This window comes from Moschus berezovskii, chromosome 2, assembly GCF_049115385.1.
Source record: "Moschus berezovskii isolate FMDL1 chromosome 2, NW_MosBer_1.0, whole genome shotgun sequence".
NCBI classification, from domain to species: Eukaryota; Metazoa; Chordata; class Mammalia; order Artiodactyla; family Moschidae; genus Moschus; species Moschus berezovskii.
Genome location: NC_142461.1, coordinates 6,176,523 through 6,194,108, shown reverse-complemented (window position 1 = coordinate 6,194,108; position 17,586 = coordinate 6,176,523). Strand labels below are relative to the sequence as shown.

Genomic DNA, 17,586 nt, shown 5'->3' with positions numbered 1-17,586 from the left:
AGACACAGGTGTAAATACCAACCTCATATTTTGCTGTAAGTTACTTAATCCTTGAGTCTTATTTATTTACTGAATCTTATTTATTTAGCTAGCGAGCGGGGTTGGGTCTGAGTAGAAGCATGTGGGATCTCTCATGTTTGCTGCGGCATTTTTGTTGCACCATTCAGAATCTTTAGTTGAAGCATGCAAGCTCTTAGCTGTGGCATGTGGGATCTAGTTCCCTACCAGGGACTGAGCCTTGGCACCCTGCATTGGGAGTGCAGAGCCTCAGCCACTGGACCACAAAGGAAGTCCCTCTTCCTTCTTTTGAGAATGAAGACACCGCTAATAGTTTCCTTCTAGGCCACAGCGAGAAATGAATGAGGTAATGCAGGGGGATTCCCTGGTCAGCTGTAGGTAATACCAGCTATTCTTCCCAACTGCTACCAATTTTCAAGTCCTAGTGTGTGCCAGGCAAAGTGATCTAAAATGGTGGTTAAGAAAGTCAGCCTTAGACATAAATGTATCAGTTCTCAATCAACATTAGTTCTTTGCCAGTATCAGCAGTTTATGTTCAAATGGTCCAACACACATACAGGTACTCTCATACGAAAAGAAATACAAGTATGGCAAAATGTTCACAGCTGTTGAATCTAGGTAAAGGATGGCCTTCCCTGGTGGCTCAGTGATAAAGAATTCACCTGCCAAAGAAGGAGACGTGGGTTCAATCCCTGGGTCAGGACGATCCCCTGGAGTAGGAAATGGCAACCCACTCCAGTATTCTTGCCTGGAAAATTTCAAGGACGCAAGAGCCTGGTGGGCTATAGCCTATGGGGCTGCAAAGAGTCAGACACGACTGAACACTGTTTTAATTACTGCTATTACTATCAGTCATTGAACCGCTGAGAAACTGAGGCTGAGAAGTTGGGTAAACACCTGCTTTTCAAAAACACCTGCTCTTTTCTTTTAATTTCTGAAACAACATGATGCAGCAGGTGATAGTATCCTCATTTTCCAGAGAAGAAGCCAAGGCTGAGTGGCAAATGACCTACTCAATGTGACACAGCTAGAAAGTGGAGAAGCCAGGATGTGGACAGCCTGACTATCTCCAGAGTCTAGGATCTTAGCATCTCCTGCCTTGCCTGTGTCCCTGGACCCAGGCCAAAAGGGGCCGGCCCTCATCGGAACCCTTTCAACTCCGGCAGAGGCCATTCAGAAGGGAGCCCTGCGCTTTGCTGGCTTGGGGCTGAGCTTCGGGGCAGCCCGGGAACACCCAGCACCAGGGCCTGCTTGGTATCTAGGGAGCGCGTCCGACTGTTCTCCTGAGAGCGGCAGGAGCTGCCATCTGAAGCCGTGGGGAGTGACAGCTGACACTGACAGGGACAGGCTCGCGAGGACGTCCCGCCCTGGGGCCCTGACTCGAACAGACTCCCTGGGCCACATGGCCTTTCGTGGGTTCCAGAAAGGCCCCGCAGGCTCTGGCCGGGGCTGTTCCCAGGCTCTGCCTCCCCGCGAGAGGCGGAGAAGCCCCCATTCAGGCGGGACGCATCCCACTGTGCGCTAAGCCGCTTTCTCCCCACTTACACGTTCAGATGCTTTTTGTCCTTCCGGCTTCCCATGGACTCAGGCCAAGTGACAAGTTGGTGCTGTGGACATATGTCGTCGCCATAATGGGAGTGTTGACCCCACGCTCTCTGCCTGCTGGGCCCAGGCAGCTTGCACCCCGCCCCGGTGCTTGGCGTGCCTGGTTCTCAGCCGCACAGGCCTCTTTCCAGCTCCCAAAGACACCACGCGCTCCGGGGCCTCCCCTTCGGATCTCTGCAGATGCTGTCCTGTTGTCTGCCCGGAATGCCTGCCTGCCTTGCCACTTCGCCTGGCTGTTCCTCGACAAGCGTCGTGGAAGTCACCTTCTATGAAACTTTCCTAACTCCAGTTTACCACGGAAGAAACTGAGGCACAGAGAGGTAAGCAAGTTAAAAGGGGCCAACGCCTGGGATCTGCCTGGAGGTCCAGTGGTTAAGAATCCGCCTGCCACTGGAGGGGACGTGGGTTCAATCCCTGTTCCGGGAACTCAGATTCCACCTGCCATGGGGCAACAAAGCCCATGTATTCTAGAGCCTGTGGGCTGCAACTAAGGAAGCCTGTACGCCTAGAGTCTGTGATCCACAGCAAGAGAAGCCACCGCAAAGGGAAGCCTGTGCCATGCAGCTAGAGAAAGCCCGCACGCTACAGCAAAGACTCAGCACTGCCGAAATAAATAATTAAAATTTTCTAAAAGGGCCAAGGTCAGGCTGTTTCTAAGTTTCAGAGCCAGAGGTTCTACTCCAAGAACACACACCTCCCACTACACCAACTCTGCCTGAGAAGAAGAAACTGGAATGAAGACGTGCGCTCTGCCTTTAAATAGCGCAGATGCCTGCCAGAAGGAGCTTCTGCTCCTGGATTGTTCTGGAAGGCAGGAAACAGAAGCCATGGAGGGACGTTCCAGGAAGACTCTCCAGTTTAAGATTAAGAGGCACTTCTGACAACGTCACTGCTTACCAGCTGTGTGTGTGTGTGTGTGTGTGACTGCGTGCATGCTAAGTTGCATCCGACTCTTTGTGACCTTATGGGACTGTAGCCCGCCAGGCTCCTCTGTCCATGGGATCCTCCAGGCAAGGATGCTGGAGTGGGTTGCCATTTCTTCCTCCAGGGGATCTTCCCGAACCAGGGACCGAAACTGCGTCTCTTGCATCTCCTGCATTGGCAGGCAGATTCTTTACCATTGTGCCACCTGGGAAGCCTGCTACCAGCTATACAGCCGTGGGTAAGTCACTACAGCTCTCTGAACCTCAACTTCTCCACCAGTAAAACGGAGGTAACAACGCCCTTGCTATTTCTCTGTCCAAAACACCTCGACTAGAGCTTGAAACTGCCAGCCCCTGATCCAAATTCAGCCAACAAATATGACTTAGATTGGCCAGGGCTGTATTTCAGAGTTGAGCAAACATTTAACAAGTTTTTCCATAAATGTCAGAACTTTTCAAACTAGAAGTTCTGGCAAAACTGAGCCCCAATCCCTGCACAGCAAGATGGTCAAGCGTGGGTAGAACCTGCCTTCTTTATGTTATTATTATTACATTTTTGGCTGTGCCACGTGGCATGTAGGATCTTAGTTCCCTGACCAGGGATTGAACTGGTGTCCCATACAGTGGCAGTGTGGAATCCAAACCACTGGACCACTAGGGAAGTCCCACTTGCTTTCTTTAGACAAGACATGCATCCTCCTGGGGACACTGCTGTCTGTCAAATACCCATTCACAACCCGGCCAACTCAAGAGTCTAGGGTCTCTGGCCGGGACTCTTAGGATTTGGCTGGTTGTTAATTTATTTTACTATAACTCTGTTTAATAAGTTCAAGAAGAAAAAGACTGAATCTGTTTAGTAGAGACAAGGGCTATATAAAAAAGACATAAATGGAAATTCTAGAAACAATACACTGGATGCTATAAGAGCGGATTAGACACTGCGGAAGAAGGCATAAGTACAGAGGTGTCCACCGGAACAAAACCATGAACCTTCCTAAATACCAAGCATATTTAAATAAACCAGAGTAAAGAATGCACATCTTGTAGAAAAACAAGCGCGGCAAATAATGTACACATCATCATACTGGGTCGGCCAAAACGTTCATCCGGCCAACCCCCAAAAATATCACAACAGAGTTGAGACCCAACACATCCATTACATCAATAAACGTGAGCAAGATTAACTCACTTATTAAAAGAATAAGACTTATGCGTTGAGTAACAAAACTAGAGCCCAAATAATAATTCGGTTTTCCTTGTGCAAACAAGAGACATGCCCAAACACATTTTTAGTTTTTTCTAAAAATAAAAGAGAGACTAAGGTGTCCAGTTCAGGCAGTTTCCTCCTCCTGGGATTTCCTCTAGACCGTCTTTTGCATGGTCACTGTGTAATGACAGAATCTGACAGTAACAGGAGGGCTTTCACCCTTCATGTTAGTACAGTGAGCAGTCTACTTGGATATTAGGCGGCAATCACAAGCACAACGTGTGATCTTTCACTTGCCCTGTGCTCGTCTCACTTTTACTCCTGCACCCAGGCCTGACTGGTGTTTAACGGGGCTTCAGGTGTCATAGTGGCTGCTAGTCTGGCTTTGTCCATTGTGGGGAAAAAAGGGCACAATGTGACAGTTGTGAGTTGTTTTCTTTGAGGCAAAATGAGAACTATAATCTGGGAGATGGCATTTCAGATAGCTCTAAGAAACTGTTCCAAAGAGGCAGGGGTGAGGAGTGTTTACAAATGACTTTAGTGAAGGAGGGTGCTTGCAGCCAAGCACACATTGTGGCAGAACCTTGCTACTGGTCAGGAGGAACAGATGTCACCGTTAGTGATTTTAGTGCTCTTCTAGAGGAGAGGCCAGAGAAGGCAATGGCAAGCCACTCCAGTACTCTTGCCTAGAAAATCCCATGGATGGAGCAGCCTGGTAGGCTGCAGTCCGTGGGGTCGCTAAGGGTCGGACACGACTGAGCGACTTCACTTTCACTTTTCACTTTCACACACTGGAGAAGGAAATGGCAACCCACTCCAGTGTTCTTGCCTGGAGAATCCCTGGGACCAGGGAGCCTGGCGGGCTTCCGTCTATGGGGTCGCACAGAGTCGGACACGACTGGAGTGACTTAGCAGTGGCAGGTGTGTCAGAAGGACTCGTCTGTCTATCTGTGTAGGCTCAATGCCTGTTCAGTCAGCAACCCCATTTCCTGTTTAACTGTTTGACAATAAAATTGGCCTCTGTGTTTTTTATGGTCTTCACCACGTGCCCACATGTCCACAAGCTCTGTGCCAACCTGTGGTCCAAACTTAGGTCTGACGGCAACTGGCCAACCAATGCCTTCAGACATTTCGGTTTCCTCCAGCGCTTCCCTCTCCTACGGTGGCCCCCAGCCAAGGCGGGAGTGACAGACCACAGTCACCCCATTACAGGTTTGTTTTTTTTACTTTATAAAATTTTATTTAAGTATAGTTGACTTACAGTATTGTGTCAAAGGATTACTTTTTTTTTTTTTGCTGCACAGCTTCTAGAATCTTAGTTTACATGTTCTTTTATAGTTGAATGAAGAACACAGTTGCTCCTTGACATGGCCTTCTGAGGTGGTTAAATCATGATCCCCTATTTACCGAAGAGAAAACTGAGGCCCAGAGGGGTGAAGTGACCTGCCCCAGGTCACAAGGGTATCTTAGCCCCGTCCTCCAAACTCATTCCTACCAGCCCAGGGCCTCCTCCTCATGCCTGATCCTGAATAGCTCTGACTTGGGCTACCATGGCTTCCCCGGTGGCTCGCTGGTAAAGAATCCACCTGCAATGAGGGAGACCTGGGTTCGACCCCTGGGTTGGGAAAACTCCCCTGGAGGAGGGGAAGGCTACCCACTCCAGTGTTCAGTATCCCTAGGCCTGGAGAATTCCATGGACTGTATAGTCCATGGAGTTGCAAAGAGCTGAACACAACAAGCAACTTTCACTTTCGCTTTATGGCACAAACATGTATTCAGTGCTGGGAGGGGGCATGGTGAAGTGGAGGGTCCCCGTCCTCTCAGGGAGGCAGACAGCACGGGAAGTCAGTGCAGCGGTGGGACAGGAAGGACAGCAGGCAGGGCCTGAGGCTTCTGGCTCCCTGTTACCCACACCCTGTGTGGGACTAGAAACTCCCTGGGGTGGACTGTCCCTCAGCGTGGTCATCACCTATACCTGCTGTCACTAAACAGAAAGCTGCCCCCCATTAAAGGGCCGAGGGACTTCCCTGGTGGTCCAGTGGTGAAGGATCTGCCTTCAAATGCAGGGGATGCAGGTTCGACCACTGCTCAGGGAATTGAGATCCCACATGCCCCCGGGCAACTAAGTCCACACACCGCAAGTAGAGAGACTGCATATCACACCTGGAGAACCTGCCGTTCACTAGAGAGCCTGCCTGTCACAACTAGAGGACGCGTGCATCACAATCAGAGCGTGCAAGCGCCGTGACTAGAGAGCCCGAGCACCACAGCTAGAGAAAAGCCCCCCGCTGCAACAACGACCAGAGCAGCCAAAAGAAAAGAGGGAGGCAGGGGGTTGCTGAAGCTACGTTTGGACCACAGGCTGGCCTGGAACACGAGGAGATGTGTGCATGTGGTGAAGGGGATGTTGGGGCCGCTAAGCATCACGTCCAGAGACGCACTGAAGACCACGGGCAACACACAAATGCTGTGTGCCAAACCATTCGCAGGAAACGGGCTTCCTCTGAAAGACTGGACAGAAAATCCAGCCCGGCGTACTTCCCCCCCGCCTCTGAACCGGATGAGGTGGCCTGGGATGCATCTGAGATGGCTCTGTGACTTGCTCCGACTGCAGGGGTGATGTCTTGTGACATCACAGTCCAGGCATCAAGGAGTCTTACGGTTTCCTCTTTACCCTCTTGGGAGCTAGCCGCCGTGGAAAGCTCGCTCTAGACTAGTGACGGCTGAGCCATCTTGAAGAGCTGGGGGGCGGGGGGTGGCCCTTCCCACCCTCCCTACCAGGGCCTCAGAGATGTAGGAGAGGCCACGGCAGACCTTCCGGCACAGCCCAGCTGAGCGCAAGCTCGAGAGTGATCCGAGCTGACACCACGTGGAGCAGAATAAACGCCCAGCTGCACCCGGCCACGCCACTGAGTCAGGAGGCACTGAGACGGTGGCTTTGAGACGGTGCGTTTTGGGGCGGCCTGTTAGGCGGCAATGGATAACTGATACACGTCCCGGGGGCAGAGCCCTGGCCTTTGTCTAGCTCTCCCCTCCTTGCCTGGAGCCTGGCACCAGGCGTGCAGTCCCAGAGCTGGAAGGAGCCTCTGAAACCACTGAGTCCTACCCCGTCCTTTGAGAGAAGAGGTAGCCGAAGCCTGGGGAGGAGAAGCAATTTACTCCAGCTCGCAAGACAGACTAGAGGCTAAGTGACAACAACGGGAGAGGCGGGGCGGATCCAGGAGGCAAGCTTGAGCCCTGCAGGACCCAGGCGAGTGCCACAAACGTGACGCAAGCTGATGGAGAGCCCCCGCCCCCAGCCCACGTTCGCGTGCTTGTCTGAGGAGGCAGTCACTGTTCGGCTCCAGCCAACTGTGGCCATGTGGGAATGTGGGCCTAGAGAAGCCAGATTGTCTGACTTCTCACAAAGCCAGAAACAGGATTTCTCTGTAAACTCTGATTCTTAAATGTTGGCTAGGAATTCAAATTGAATCGAGGTTCTCTGAGCCATTGAGACCCGCCTTGGGCTTCAGGCATGGTCTGGCCATTGCTCTCCAGCAAGTCGCCCTATTCCCCCAGGTCTCAGTTTCCTTATCTCTAAAATGGGCCCCACGGTTCCTGCCCACTTATTGGGTTGCTGTGAAAACCCGATGAGCTAATGGGTTTAGAAACACAAGCTACAATTGGCCCTGTGACTGTTCCACAGCCTCTGTTCTCTGTGGAGGCACCCCTCACAATATAACGAGTTAACACCCGATTTGTCTAAGTTAGAACAACATTATTCTGACCATTATGACAGCGATTGCTTTTTTATGGCAGGTTTGTGAGTTCCAGAACCCTCCCACTTGCATTATCTCAGGATGTTGATGGAGTCAGAGGCTGGATGGCTGCCTTGGAGACCCTCGTCAGAGCCAAGCCTTTTCTCTGAGCTGGGAGGTACATTCCAGAGGCTGCTGGAAGGTGGTGGTGCAGAGCAGGAGCTTCAAAGTTTTCCGGACCTGGGTTCGAATCCCTGCCTCCTGCTCCCTAGTTTTGTGTCCTTGGGCTAGTCGCTTTCTGAGTTTTCGTTTCCACGTGTGTAAAATGGGCACAATAATAATAATAAAACCACCAGGGCAGCTGTTGAGGTAGTTGCGTGAGATGACATATATGAGGTTGGCCATAAAGTTCATTTGTGTTTTCCCATAACCTCTTAATGGAAAGCCCAAACAAACTTTTTAGCCAACCCAATACAATGTCTTTAAGCAGAGCATCTGGCTGTTTTTATTATCATGTATGAAAGTTGGTGTGAATTCCCTGGTAGTTCAGATGGTAAAGAATCTGCCGGCAATGCAGATTCTTGCAATGACCAGGTTCAGTCCCTGGGTTGGGAAGATCCCCTGGAGAAGAGAATGGCAACCCACTCTGGTATTCTTGGCCTGGAGAATTCCATGGACAGAGGAGCCTGGTGGGCTACAGTTCATGGGCTGCAAAGAGTTGGACACGACTGAGCAACTAAAATTTTCAACATGGAAGTTGGCGGCTGGGAGGCCAAGGGTCAAGAATGAAGTCACAGCAACAGAAGATCCTGTCCCTTTCCTGGGGTTAAGGGAGGCTGACATGGAGGGGGGATGGGCTCTTGAGGAAAACCTGCATGGGAAGCAAAGAGGCAGGCTGGAGGGACCTCTCAACTACTCAGCAAGAGTCAGAACTTAGCTCTGTATCTTTGATTTTTTCCTGGGGTGACGTGAAGAGGAATGGGGGTAGGGCTGCAGACAGAGTCCTCGAGTAAAACGGCACCCACATCCCCTACCCTGAACGCAGTTTCCCACTGGTTTTGAGAAATAACAGCCACAGTTAATATTCACTGTGCACTCATCACATATAAGATACACATTCAGTTACAAATGCAAATTCGTCTTTTGTGAACTAACCCTTTCATTCGTCATAGCCACCTCAAGAACTATTATTATCCGCATTTTAGAAGTGAGGGAACCAGGGCTCAGAGAGGTGAAATAACTGACCAGAGGACACACAGTGAGGGACAGCCTGACTCCAGACATCCGTGTAGCCCCTAGGCTCTGCTGTTAATGGAACAAGACAGAGAGTGGTCAGGGCTTGGCTAAAGGGCTCTGGGATTTCAAAGACAGGAGCAAGTACTCCGGCAGTGAACAAGGGTGCTGACATTTCACAGTCCTGAAAACTGATAAACACTGGCAGGGCCACAGACCAGGCTGCTCTGCTGGCCACTGTATACAGGACCTCATTTAACCCTCACCACAAGCCTCCGACAGGCAGTATCCCCAGTTTATGGATCAGCAAACTGAGGCTCAGACAGCACACCGCTTGCTCAAGGACACAGAGCAGACAAGGTCTCTTCCCTGAGGATACCCTTATCCCCAGGGGGCTGCAGCAGGGCTCCAGATAGCTCCAGGAAGCTCACTGAGCACGGCCCAGGCTAAGGTAGTCTAAGCAAGCCCCCCACCCTAGGTGATACAGAGGCACCTGGGAGACAGGTGTCTCCTCTCCACGCTCCGGAAGGCACCCGCTTTAAAAGGCCCTAAAACCCTAAAATGCTTTCAAGGCAGCCTTATCAGACAGTTGATCCCAATCAGGAAGCTTCCAGGTCCTGTCAGATCAATGGCCCACCCCATCCATGAGAGGTGTGCAAACATTCTGCCCTGCCCTGCCCTCCCCCCACCAAGCCTCCTTCCATTCACCAGCAGGCCGGTGGCCTGGGCTGGTGGGCACTAACTCAGATTGCCTTCACTTCGTTTTGGCCTTTTCCAGTTTCCTGCTGAGGTTTCTCTTCCTCTTTCCCAGGAGTCCCCGCCTGCCCAATGGAAAGACGTGGGAAGTGAGTTAAAAATTACTGATGCCCGGGCTCCAGCTGGATCTATCAAATCTCCAGCAAAGTCAGGCAAGCAGGCCAGGCCACAGGATGGGATGAAGCTTTGGTCAGAGGGGCCCGCCGGGTCCACCCCTGCCAGGAGGCCCTCCTGGTCTCACCCCTCCACCCTCAGAGCGAGCAGGGTACCACCTCCCTTGTCCAGCCCAGGCCTCCTGTCACCAGCCAGTTCTACCATCAGTCCCTTCCTTTACAGGTCTCTCTGTCTGCAGGGGTCCGACCTCCTCCCTAAGCTCACAGGTAAGCTCTGGGCAGGCCAAGCTGACCAGCTGTGACCCTGAGCCTTACGGAGTCCCTGGCACAGCTGCCCAGACAACCTGCCCCGACCCTGGCTTTGGGGTTGATACAAAACCTTGATGAAGTGGAGGCAGCCAAAGGCATTAGGAAGGACAACCCCTGCCCCCTGGGAGGGTCTGGGGCCATGGCAGGGCAGAGGGAGCTGGCAGTGGGGTCTCAGGACCAACCAAAGATTCAAACCCCCCACTGGGAGCCTGGGTATGGGCTTGTGTTTTTGCAACTGTTTTGAAAACCTTCTGAAAGCTAAGACCCCGCTGCCTAGGAAAATCTACGGTCACATCCAACATTCTATTATAATTTCAGGGTGATCCCAGGGTCCCATAACTAAGGCCTGTGGACCCCAGTTGAGAGCCCCTCTTTCAATTCCCTGCCATGAAAAGAAGCAAGTATTTTCCCCTGACAGAGCCCTGAAGAAAGAGGCAGAGACGGGGCTCTGGGCCTGCTCACACGTTGGGGGTCGCCATCCAAGGTGGGAGCAGTTGGGATTCTGTATGCTGGGTTGGGGGAAGACACTGAAGTTTGGTTTGTGGACTGAACAATTTGAATGCCAGAAAGAGGGGAAGTGAATTAGGACACAGCCATCACCGATCACAGGCACTCACTCCAAGGAAGAGGACTTTGGAGGGGCTGAGAACAGCCTCTACAGACAAGTACCTGACACTTCTTTTTTTTGACTCTTTATTTTATATTGGGGTCTAGCTGATGAATAATGTTTTGACAGTTTCAGGTGGACAGCAAGGGGACTCAGCCATACACATACGTGTATCCATTCTCCCCTCCCATCTAGGCTGTGACGTAACACTGAGCAGAGCTCCCTGTGCTATACAGGAGGTCCTGGTCGGTTATCCATTTTAAACAAAGCAGCGTGTACACGTCCATCCCAAACTCCCTACCTATCCCTTCCGCCTCTTCCTCCTCCATTGTGTGCCAGACACTTTGTGTGGGTGTCCCCATGAACCCCTGAGGAAACGGGAATCCAGCTCCTTGCCCAGGGCACACACAGTGTGCAGGGCTGGGGGCTTTGAACCCAGGTCTGACTGCCCAGAAAGGCCGTGCCTTTTCTCTGCCCCACAGCGTCCAGGAAGTCGGCTGCCCTTGTTTCCCGCTGAAGTCGGAATCCTTTCTCCCCACCCAGCACCTGACACGAAGGAGGTGCCTGGCGACTCTTTTAAAATATATGGATGGATGGAGAAATAAATGAATAAGTCAACTTGCTTTTGAATTCTACAGCATTCGGGCTTTAAATCTAAGCCCTGATTTCCTGGCTAAGACGAATACATGAAAGCAGCTTCCTTTAAAAATGAGAAGCAGGAGAAATAAACATAAAAGGAAAACCAATTCTAAATTAATCCCACTGAAGGTCGCTGGATCTTAGATAGGTAATGCCGGAGAGGTGGGCCCAGCAGAGGGCTGGGCTGGGGGTGGGAGAGACAAGACGTGTATGGGGGGAAGGGGCGGGTAGTCTCCCTCGACCCCTGTGAGGAGCGGACTTGCCTGGCACAGAGCTGCCGCTGGTCCATTTGAATCCTCAGCTCTGGCTGAACTGATCTCTTTATTATCCCCAAACATCTTCCTGCATTCTGTATCTCTGCTCACATCTGCCCTCTGCTTCTCCCTCTGGGAAGGTTTCCTTCGTCTCCCCGGCCAGAGGGACTCCGTCCTTCGCCTCGGCACCGTGCTCCCGACACTTACTGTGCAGCACAATATAGCGTGCTCATTCATTCGTTCACTCCGCACTGATTCATTCGTTCAGCATTCCTTAGTTCCTTTCAGTTACTGGGCACCGGGCGACTGGGTTCAGTTCAGGGCACCGGGCTGCCGCAGCAAACAGGAAAGATATACGCTTCAGGACTTCCCTGGCAGACCAGCGGTTAGGGCTTCACGCTTCCACTTCGGGGGGCCATGGGTTTGATCCCCGGTGGGGGAGACGAAGATCCTGCAGGCTGTCTAGTGTAGCCAAAAAATAATAAAATTTAAAAAATTTAAAAATAAATTTAGAAAAACCCTCTTGTCTCTTGGAGTTTACAGTCCAGTGGGCAAGATGGACACTAAACAAGGAAAGCAACAAGTCTCAGATGCCATTTCAGATGGCGGTGGGTATTCTAAAATACGACAGAACAGGAGGGATAGAACGTGTCTGAACTGAGTCTGTGTTAGATGAGGTAATCAGGGAAGGCCTCGGGGAGGCGGCATTTGAACAGAGCTCTTTTTACTACTACTGGGCTTCCCTGGTGGCTCAGATGGTAAAGTGTCCGCCCGCAATGTGGGAGACCCGGGTTCAATCCCTGGGTTGGGAAGATCCCCTGGAGAAGGGAATGGCAACCCACTCCAGTATTCTTGCCTGGAAAATTCCATGGACGGAGGAGCCTGGAGGGCTACAGCCCACGGGGTTGCAAAGAGTCGGACATGACTGAGTGACTTCACTTTCTTTTTATTACCACCGTGGACACAAAACTGATCAGGGAGCTCACAGTCTAGCCAAGAATAGACAGGCTGGCCTTTTCTTTACTGTGCAGGACAGGTTCTAGCACATCTGAACATTCCCATACACTGGAAGCCAGTGATCTTTCCAAAAACAAATCGGGCCAGGTCCCCCGTGGCTCAAGAACCTTCAGTGGCTCCCCAATGCACTAAGCATCAAGTTCAAACTCCTCAGCCTCATCCCCCTTTGCTGCCATTAACATCCGTCTCCCTCAGATACACCCAAGTATCGCACACCAATCAGCATGTCTCTAGGTCTTTACACACGCTGTTCCTTCTTCCAGGCCAAGACTTTGCCTCCTCTAGGTCCCAAAGTCAACCTCCTTAGCTTTTTGGGAACACAGTTCATTAATATGACAGGTGGCTGAGAAAGTTTCAAGGCAGGGAGAAGGGGAAGTAAGAAAATGAGGCAAAGAATAAAGCTATAAATGACAAAGTAACTGGCTTCCGTCCTAAATGGCTGCTGCTCCCTCAGGTGATGCACGACTTCCTGCTGGCAGGACCCGGGCCACACTTATCACCTTGTACCTTGCCAACGGCTTCCCTGTCAGTTTGTGCCCTGTCCCCTGCCCGCCCCAGGGCCCAGCACCACACCAGCTAGAAAACATGCTCCATAAATATTTGGAAACCAAAAGAACTAACGTACAGGGACTTCCCTGACAGTCTTAGTGGTTAAAACTTTGCCTTCCAATGCAAACTGTGCCAGTTCGATCCCTGGCAGCAGAGCTAAGATCCCACGTGCCTTATGGCCAGAAAACCAAAATGTACAGCGGAAGCAAGGCTGTAACCAATTCAATAAAGACTTTACAAGTGGTCTATATTAAAAAGTCTTAAGGAAAAAAAACAAATGTACAGAGGAAATGGGTTTTCTCTAGACTTCAACTTTTGGATTCCACCTAGTGGCTGCTCGGGCCTTCCTGGTTGCTCAGCTGGTAAAGAATCCACCTGCAATGCGGGAGACCTGGGTTCAATCCCTGGGTTGGGAAGATCCCTTGGAGAAGGGAAAGGCCAGTATTCTGGCCTGGAGAATTCCATGGACTGTATAGTCCATGGGGTCGCAAAGAGTTAGACATGACTGAGCGACTTTCACTAGCAGCTGGTCCACCATTGGCCTCTTCTCCTGTTGGACACAACCTTGGGGGCACTACCATCCTCTCAAAGCATCCAGATGCTCCACACTTAGGTTTCCTTTGGGGGGGGGCCTCATGGTTTGGGGAGATACTAAGCTTGCCATCGTAACCTAGCCCCCATGCTGTGTGCTAAGTCGCTTCAGTCGTGTTTGACTCTGCGACCCTAAGAACCATAGCCCACCAGGCTTCTCTGTCTGTGGGATTCTCTGGGCAAGAATACTGGAGTGGGTTGCCATTTCCTTCTCCAGGGGATCTTCCCCCACCCAGGGATCGAACCCGCATCTCTTACGTCTCCTGAATTGGCAGGCGGGTTCTTTACCACTAGTGCCACCTGGGAAGCCCAACCTAGCCGCCCTCCCCACCTCCAAAAACTACACACATCCTGTCTCCTCTCTCAAAGGCTGGGAATTTTCTAGACCTTAATGCTCAGGACAGCATGGTTACTACCGGGTAGGAAGAGGGGGATGTGCCAGGAGTGGCGGCTGCACATCTCTGGGTACCATGAGCCCCGAGGGCTGCCCCCTCATCACCCCGGGCTTCAGGTCTGCTTCCACAGACTGTCCTGCTCCCAGAAGGCTCCCATCTCTTATGGGTTGTGTCACAAGCAGCACTGCCCATCTTGCATCCCCCAGAGGCCACGCAGATCTTCAAGGTGACTTCTTCCCCTCCATTATCTGGTCTGAATCTCACAGACTTCCTGTGAGACAGGCAGGACCAGCGTGCTTACCCTCACTTGGCAGATGAGGACACTGAGGCTCAGGGAAAGCAAGGAGGGTACAAGTGAATCCGAGGAGGCTAGGTCGAACATTCTGGACTCAGGGAAACTGAGCTCCCTGTAGGTCAGGGAGCTGGTCCAGGGGTCCCGAGTAAGTGAGATGCCAGGCCTCTGACCTCCACTTCACACCATCTCCCCCTCCATGAGGCCAGCTCCTTCTTAACGCCTAATGGACTAGACTCTAGAGTTTCCAGGGAGCAAAGGAAGAGAGCCTGAAGCAAGGTTTGGGATGCCCACTGCAGCCCGCCTCCCAGTCTGCCCCCAAGTGGCAGCCCACGCCACCACGCCCTCCTGGGACGTCAGCAGCCGATTAGCCCTGTGTCCAGGGCCCAGGGTCTGCTTTGACCAGAGCCCACCAGATTCTGACCGCCCCCCCGCCAGGGCCAGGCCTGGACAGACGTGGCCCTTCCATCTACCCCCCCGGTAATTAAAAACACACCCAGGGCCTTTTCCAACGCGAGAGGGGCCAATTTTCTTCCCCTCTAGCACCGCTGACTACAACCCAAAGAGCAATATTTATGCCAAGCTCCCCATAATACTGTAAACATCCCAATGTATAGCGGGCCAATGCATGAGTCATTTCCCCAAAGCCAAAGCTAATAAGTGGTACCTCAGCCCTATTCCAGGGAGCTCCCGCCAGCAGCCAGGTCTCGGGGCTGCCCTGCACACCCAGGGCTCGTGGCACCCTGGTGCCCCAGGGCCCCATGCCGGGAAACCTCAGGCAGCCGTCAAACCCTCCAGGAGCCTGGGGACAGCTGCTTCCGTGCCAGCAACTATGGCTGCCATCCAGGGACACCCCCTCCACCCCCTGAACTGCGGTCACTAAAGCACTCATTACTGAGAGAGAAACTAAAGTTACCGCATGGGATCCCCCATCCGTCCTTTCCCAGAGTCTGCAGGCTCCATGCCTGGTTCCATCGGGTTATTTTTGGGTTTGGTTTTTTGGGGTTTTTTGAGCTGCAAGAGGGAAAGGGGCTTTGCATCACCCCCAAATGGCCCAAGATGAGGGTACCCCTCAGGCCTAAGGTGGCAGAATCCTGGAGAGGTTAGCCTGTTTAGGGACGAGAAGACCCAGCAATATGAACAGAGCACAAGCTTCCCAGACTCCAGACCCCCATTCTATTTTTATCACCCAAGGACCAAGGCGTGAAGCACTGGCTTTTCTGAGCCTTGGTTTCCCTTTCTAGTAAAAGGACGTGAAGACTCTTACCCATCTGGATTCCCTGGAAGGCTTATTTTGGGGAATCCAACAAAACTGCGGGTGGGAAAGCGCTTCGTAAAGCTTCAAGTACCTTGTCAACGGTGCCGCACGTTGCAAACCACAGTTCTTTGCATATAGCGCAAAGTACTTCATAAACTGTAAAGCGGGTTGAAAACTGTAAAGTGCAGTACACATGAGAACCATTATTCACGTTCATTTCTTGCCCCACAGGCTCGGCCATTTCTGGGGGACACACCCAGACCCCACTAACTTTCCCTCCAGAGCTAGCTGGTTCGGGAGACTGGGCAGACGCCCTGTTTCCTTGGGGGTCGGGTGGGACCGACACACGAGGCCATGGGGGAGAGGGCCCAGCGACCCCGGCCAAGGCCAACACATGGCAAGAGCATCTGGTCCGGCCCTGGCGGCAGCTGAAGAGTTCCCGGGGCTCCAGCAGCCACGCTGAGCTCTGCCGCCAGCGGGGCGGTGGCCGGCAGGGGTGCCCGGAGACCCCGCGCGGCCCAGAGATGCCCACGGACCCATCCCCCCCGCAGTCCTCCAGGGGAGGGGACCCCATTGTACGCCGTGGGCGATGGGCAGGCACCGGCGCGGGGTGCTGGCGCGCTCACTTCCACTCTGCCAGTACCCCCTCTTCGGGGCTCCGACCCCATCCCGGGGGCGCGGACCGGGAACCCCCACCCCGGACCAGTCGCGGTGCCTGCCTCCCTCCGCTCCCTGCCAAACTTTCCAGCCCCGACTGCGCTCCGGGCCTCCCCACCCCCCGGCCGGCGCCCCTCCACCCGGTGCCGAGCAAGGCCAGGCCGGCGCGCAGAGGGGTGCCCGGGCCGGGGGCGGCGAGCGCGCGTGGGCAGCCCCCCGGCCCTGGGCGGCGCTCGCCGGGCTGGCTACAAAGCCTCGGCAAGATGGTCCCTTCGCCTCCTCCTGGCACAGTCAATCAGCGCCCGCCGCTCCCGGGCGCCCGCGGGGCCCGCGCCTCCCGGCGCGACCGGACACACCTCCCCGCGGCCACCTGCGCCGGGCGCGAGCCCCGGGGCAAACTTTGCGGGGCCGCGGGGCGGAGGTGGGCGCCGGCGGCCGCCCGTGCCAGGCCGCTCCCCGCCCCCATCGCCCGGCCGCCCGCCCGCCCGCCCGCTCACCTTCCACGGCGGCGAGCAGCGGCAACAGCAGCAGCGCGGCCCCCAGCCTCCGCAGGGCCATGGCTGCGCTTCCCGGGGCCTCGCGCCGCGGCGCCGCGGGGCCCGGGCGGCCCGGGCAGGAGCGCGCGCCCCGGGCTCGGGGGGCCGGGGGGGAGCGGCGAGGCGCGGCGCACACACAGCCGCCGCCACCGCGCAGCCAGCAGAATGAGCCATCCAGCCCGGGCAGAACGGGGACCCGGGCTCCGCCAGCGCCGGGCGCGGCCCACCTGAGCCGCGAGCGCGGGGGGAGCCCGGCCGGGCCGCGGGCCCCCGCGCGCGCCCCTGCAGCCCCGCCGGCCCGCGCGCGCCCCCGGAGCCCCCGGCCCCTGGCGTCCGCGGGGGCCACCCGGGGGCCGCGCGCGCGCCGGAGCGCAGAGACGCCCCACGCCCGGGCCTCCGAGACCCCGGGCTCCCCCCGCGCAGCAGTGGTCTCTCCCGGCGCTGTGGCTCCTCCAGATAAAGCAGCGATTTCAGCCCAAATGTTTCTGAATTTTTATTGAATGCTGCAAAGCCGGAGAGCGTCTGGCGCGGCTGACAGGGGCAGGGAGAGGGGACCCGGGGAGGGGTGGGGGGAGAGGGCGAGGGAAGGGGCTGCCAAAAGCGGGGCGGGCCCTACCTGTCAGGGCTGGGAGGGCCACCCCCTCGCCTCAGCCCTGCCACCCGGGTCCCTGCAGCTCCGAAAGGGACCGAACTGCAATGAATGAGAAAAAAAAAAAGAGGTGGGGGGTGTGTGGAGATGGGAACAAAACAGGCGGCTTTCCCAGGCGCTGGGGCTGGGCTGGGGCCTCCGCCTGGGAGAGCGGGCCTTGGCGCTGACGCTGGGCCCTGGGGTGGGTGGGGGTGGGGGTCACTCTGGCACGGGTGGGCCGGGCGCTGGCAGGCAGACCCCA

At 54.4% G+C, this 17,586-nt stretch overlaps 1 protein-coding gene across 1 annotated transcript in view; it reads right to left on the bottom strand.

Annotated features, from left to right (window-relative positions):
• Positions 1-16,776, bottom strand: part of EPHB2 (EPH receptor B2) — a 214,810-nt gene extending 198,034 nt beyond the window's left edge. Inside the window, exon 1 of the mRNA XM_088843436.1 lies at positions 16,658-16,776. Coding sequence (XP_088699562.1) covers positions 16,658-16,718 — 61 coding nt within the window. The 5' untranslated portion in view covers positions 16,719-16,776. The remainder of the gene's footprint in view (positions 1-16,657) is intronic.
• Between the last annotated feature and the right edge of the window lie 810 nt (positions 16,777-17,586).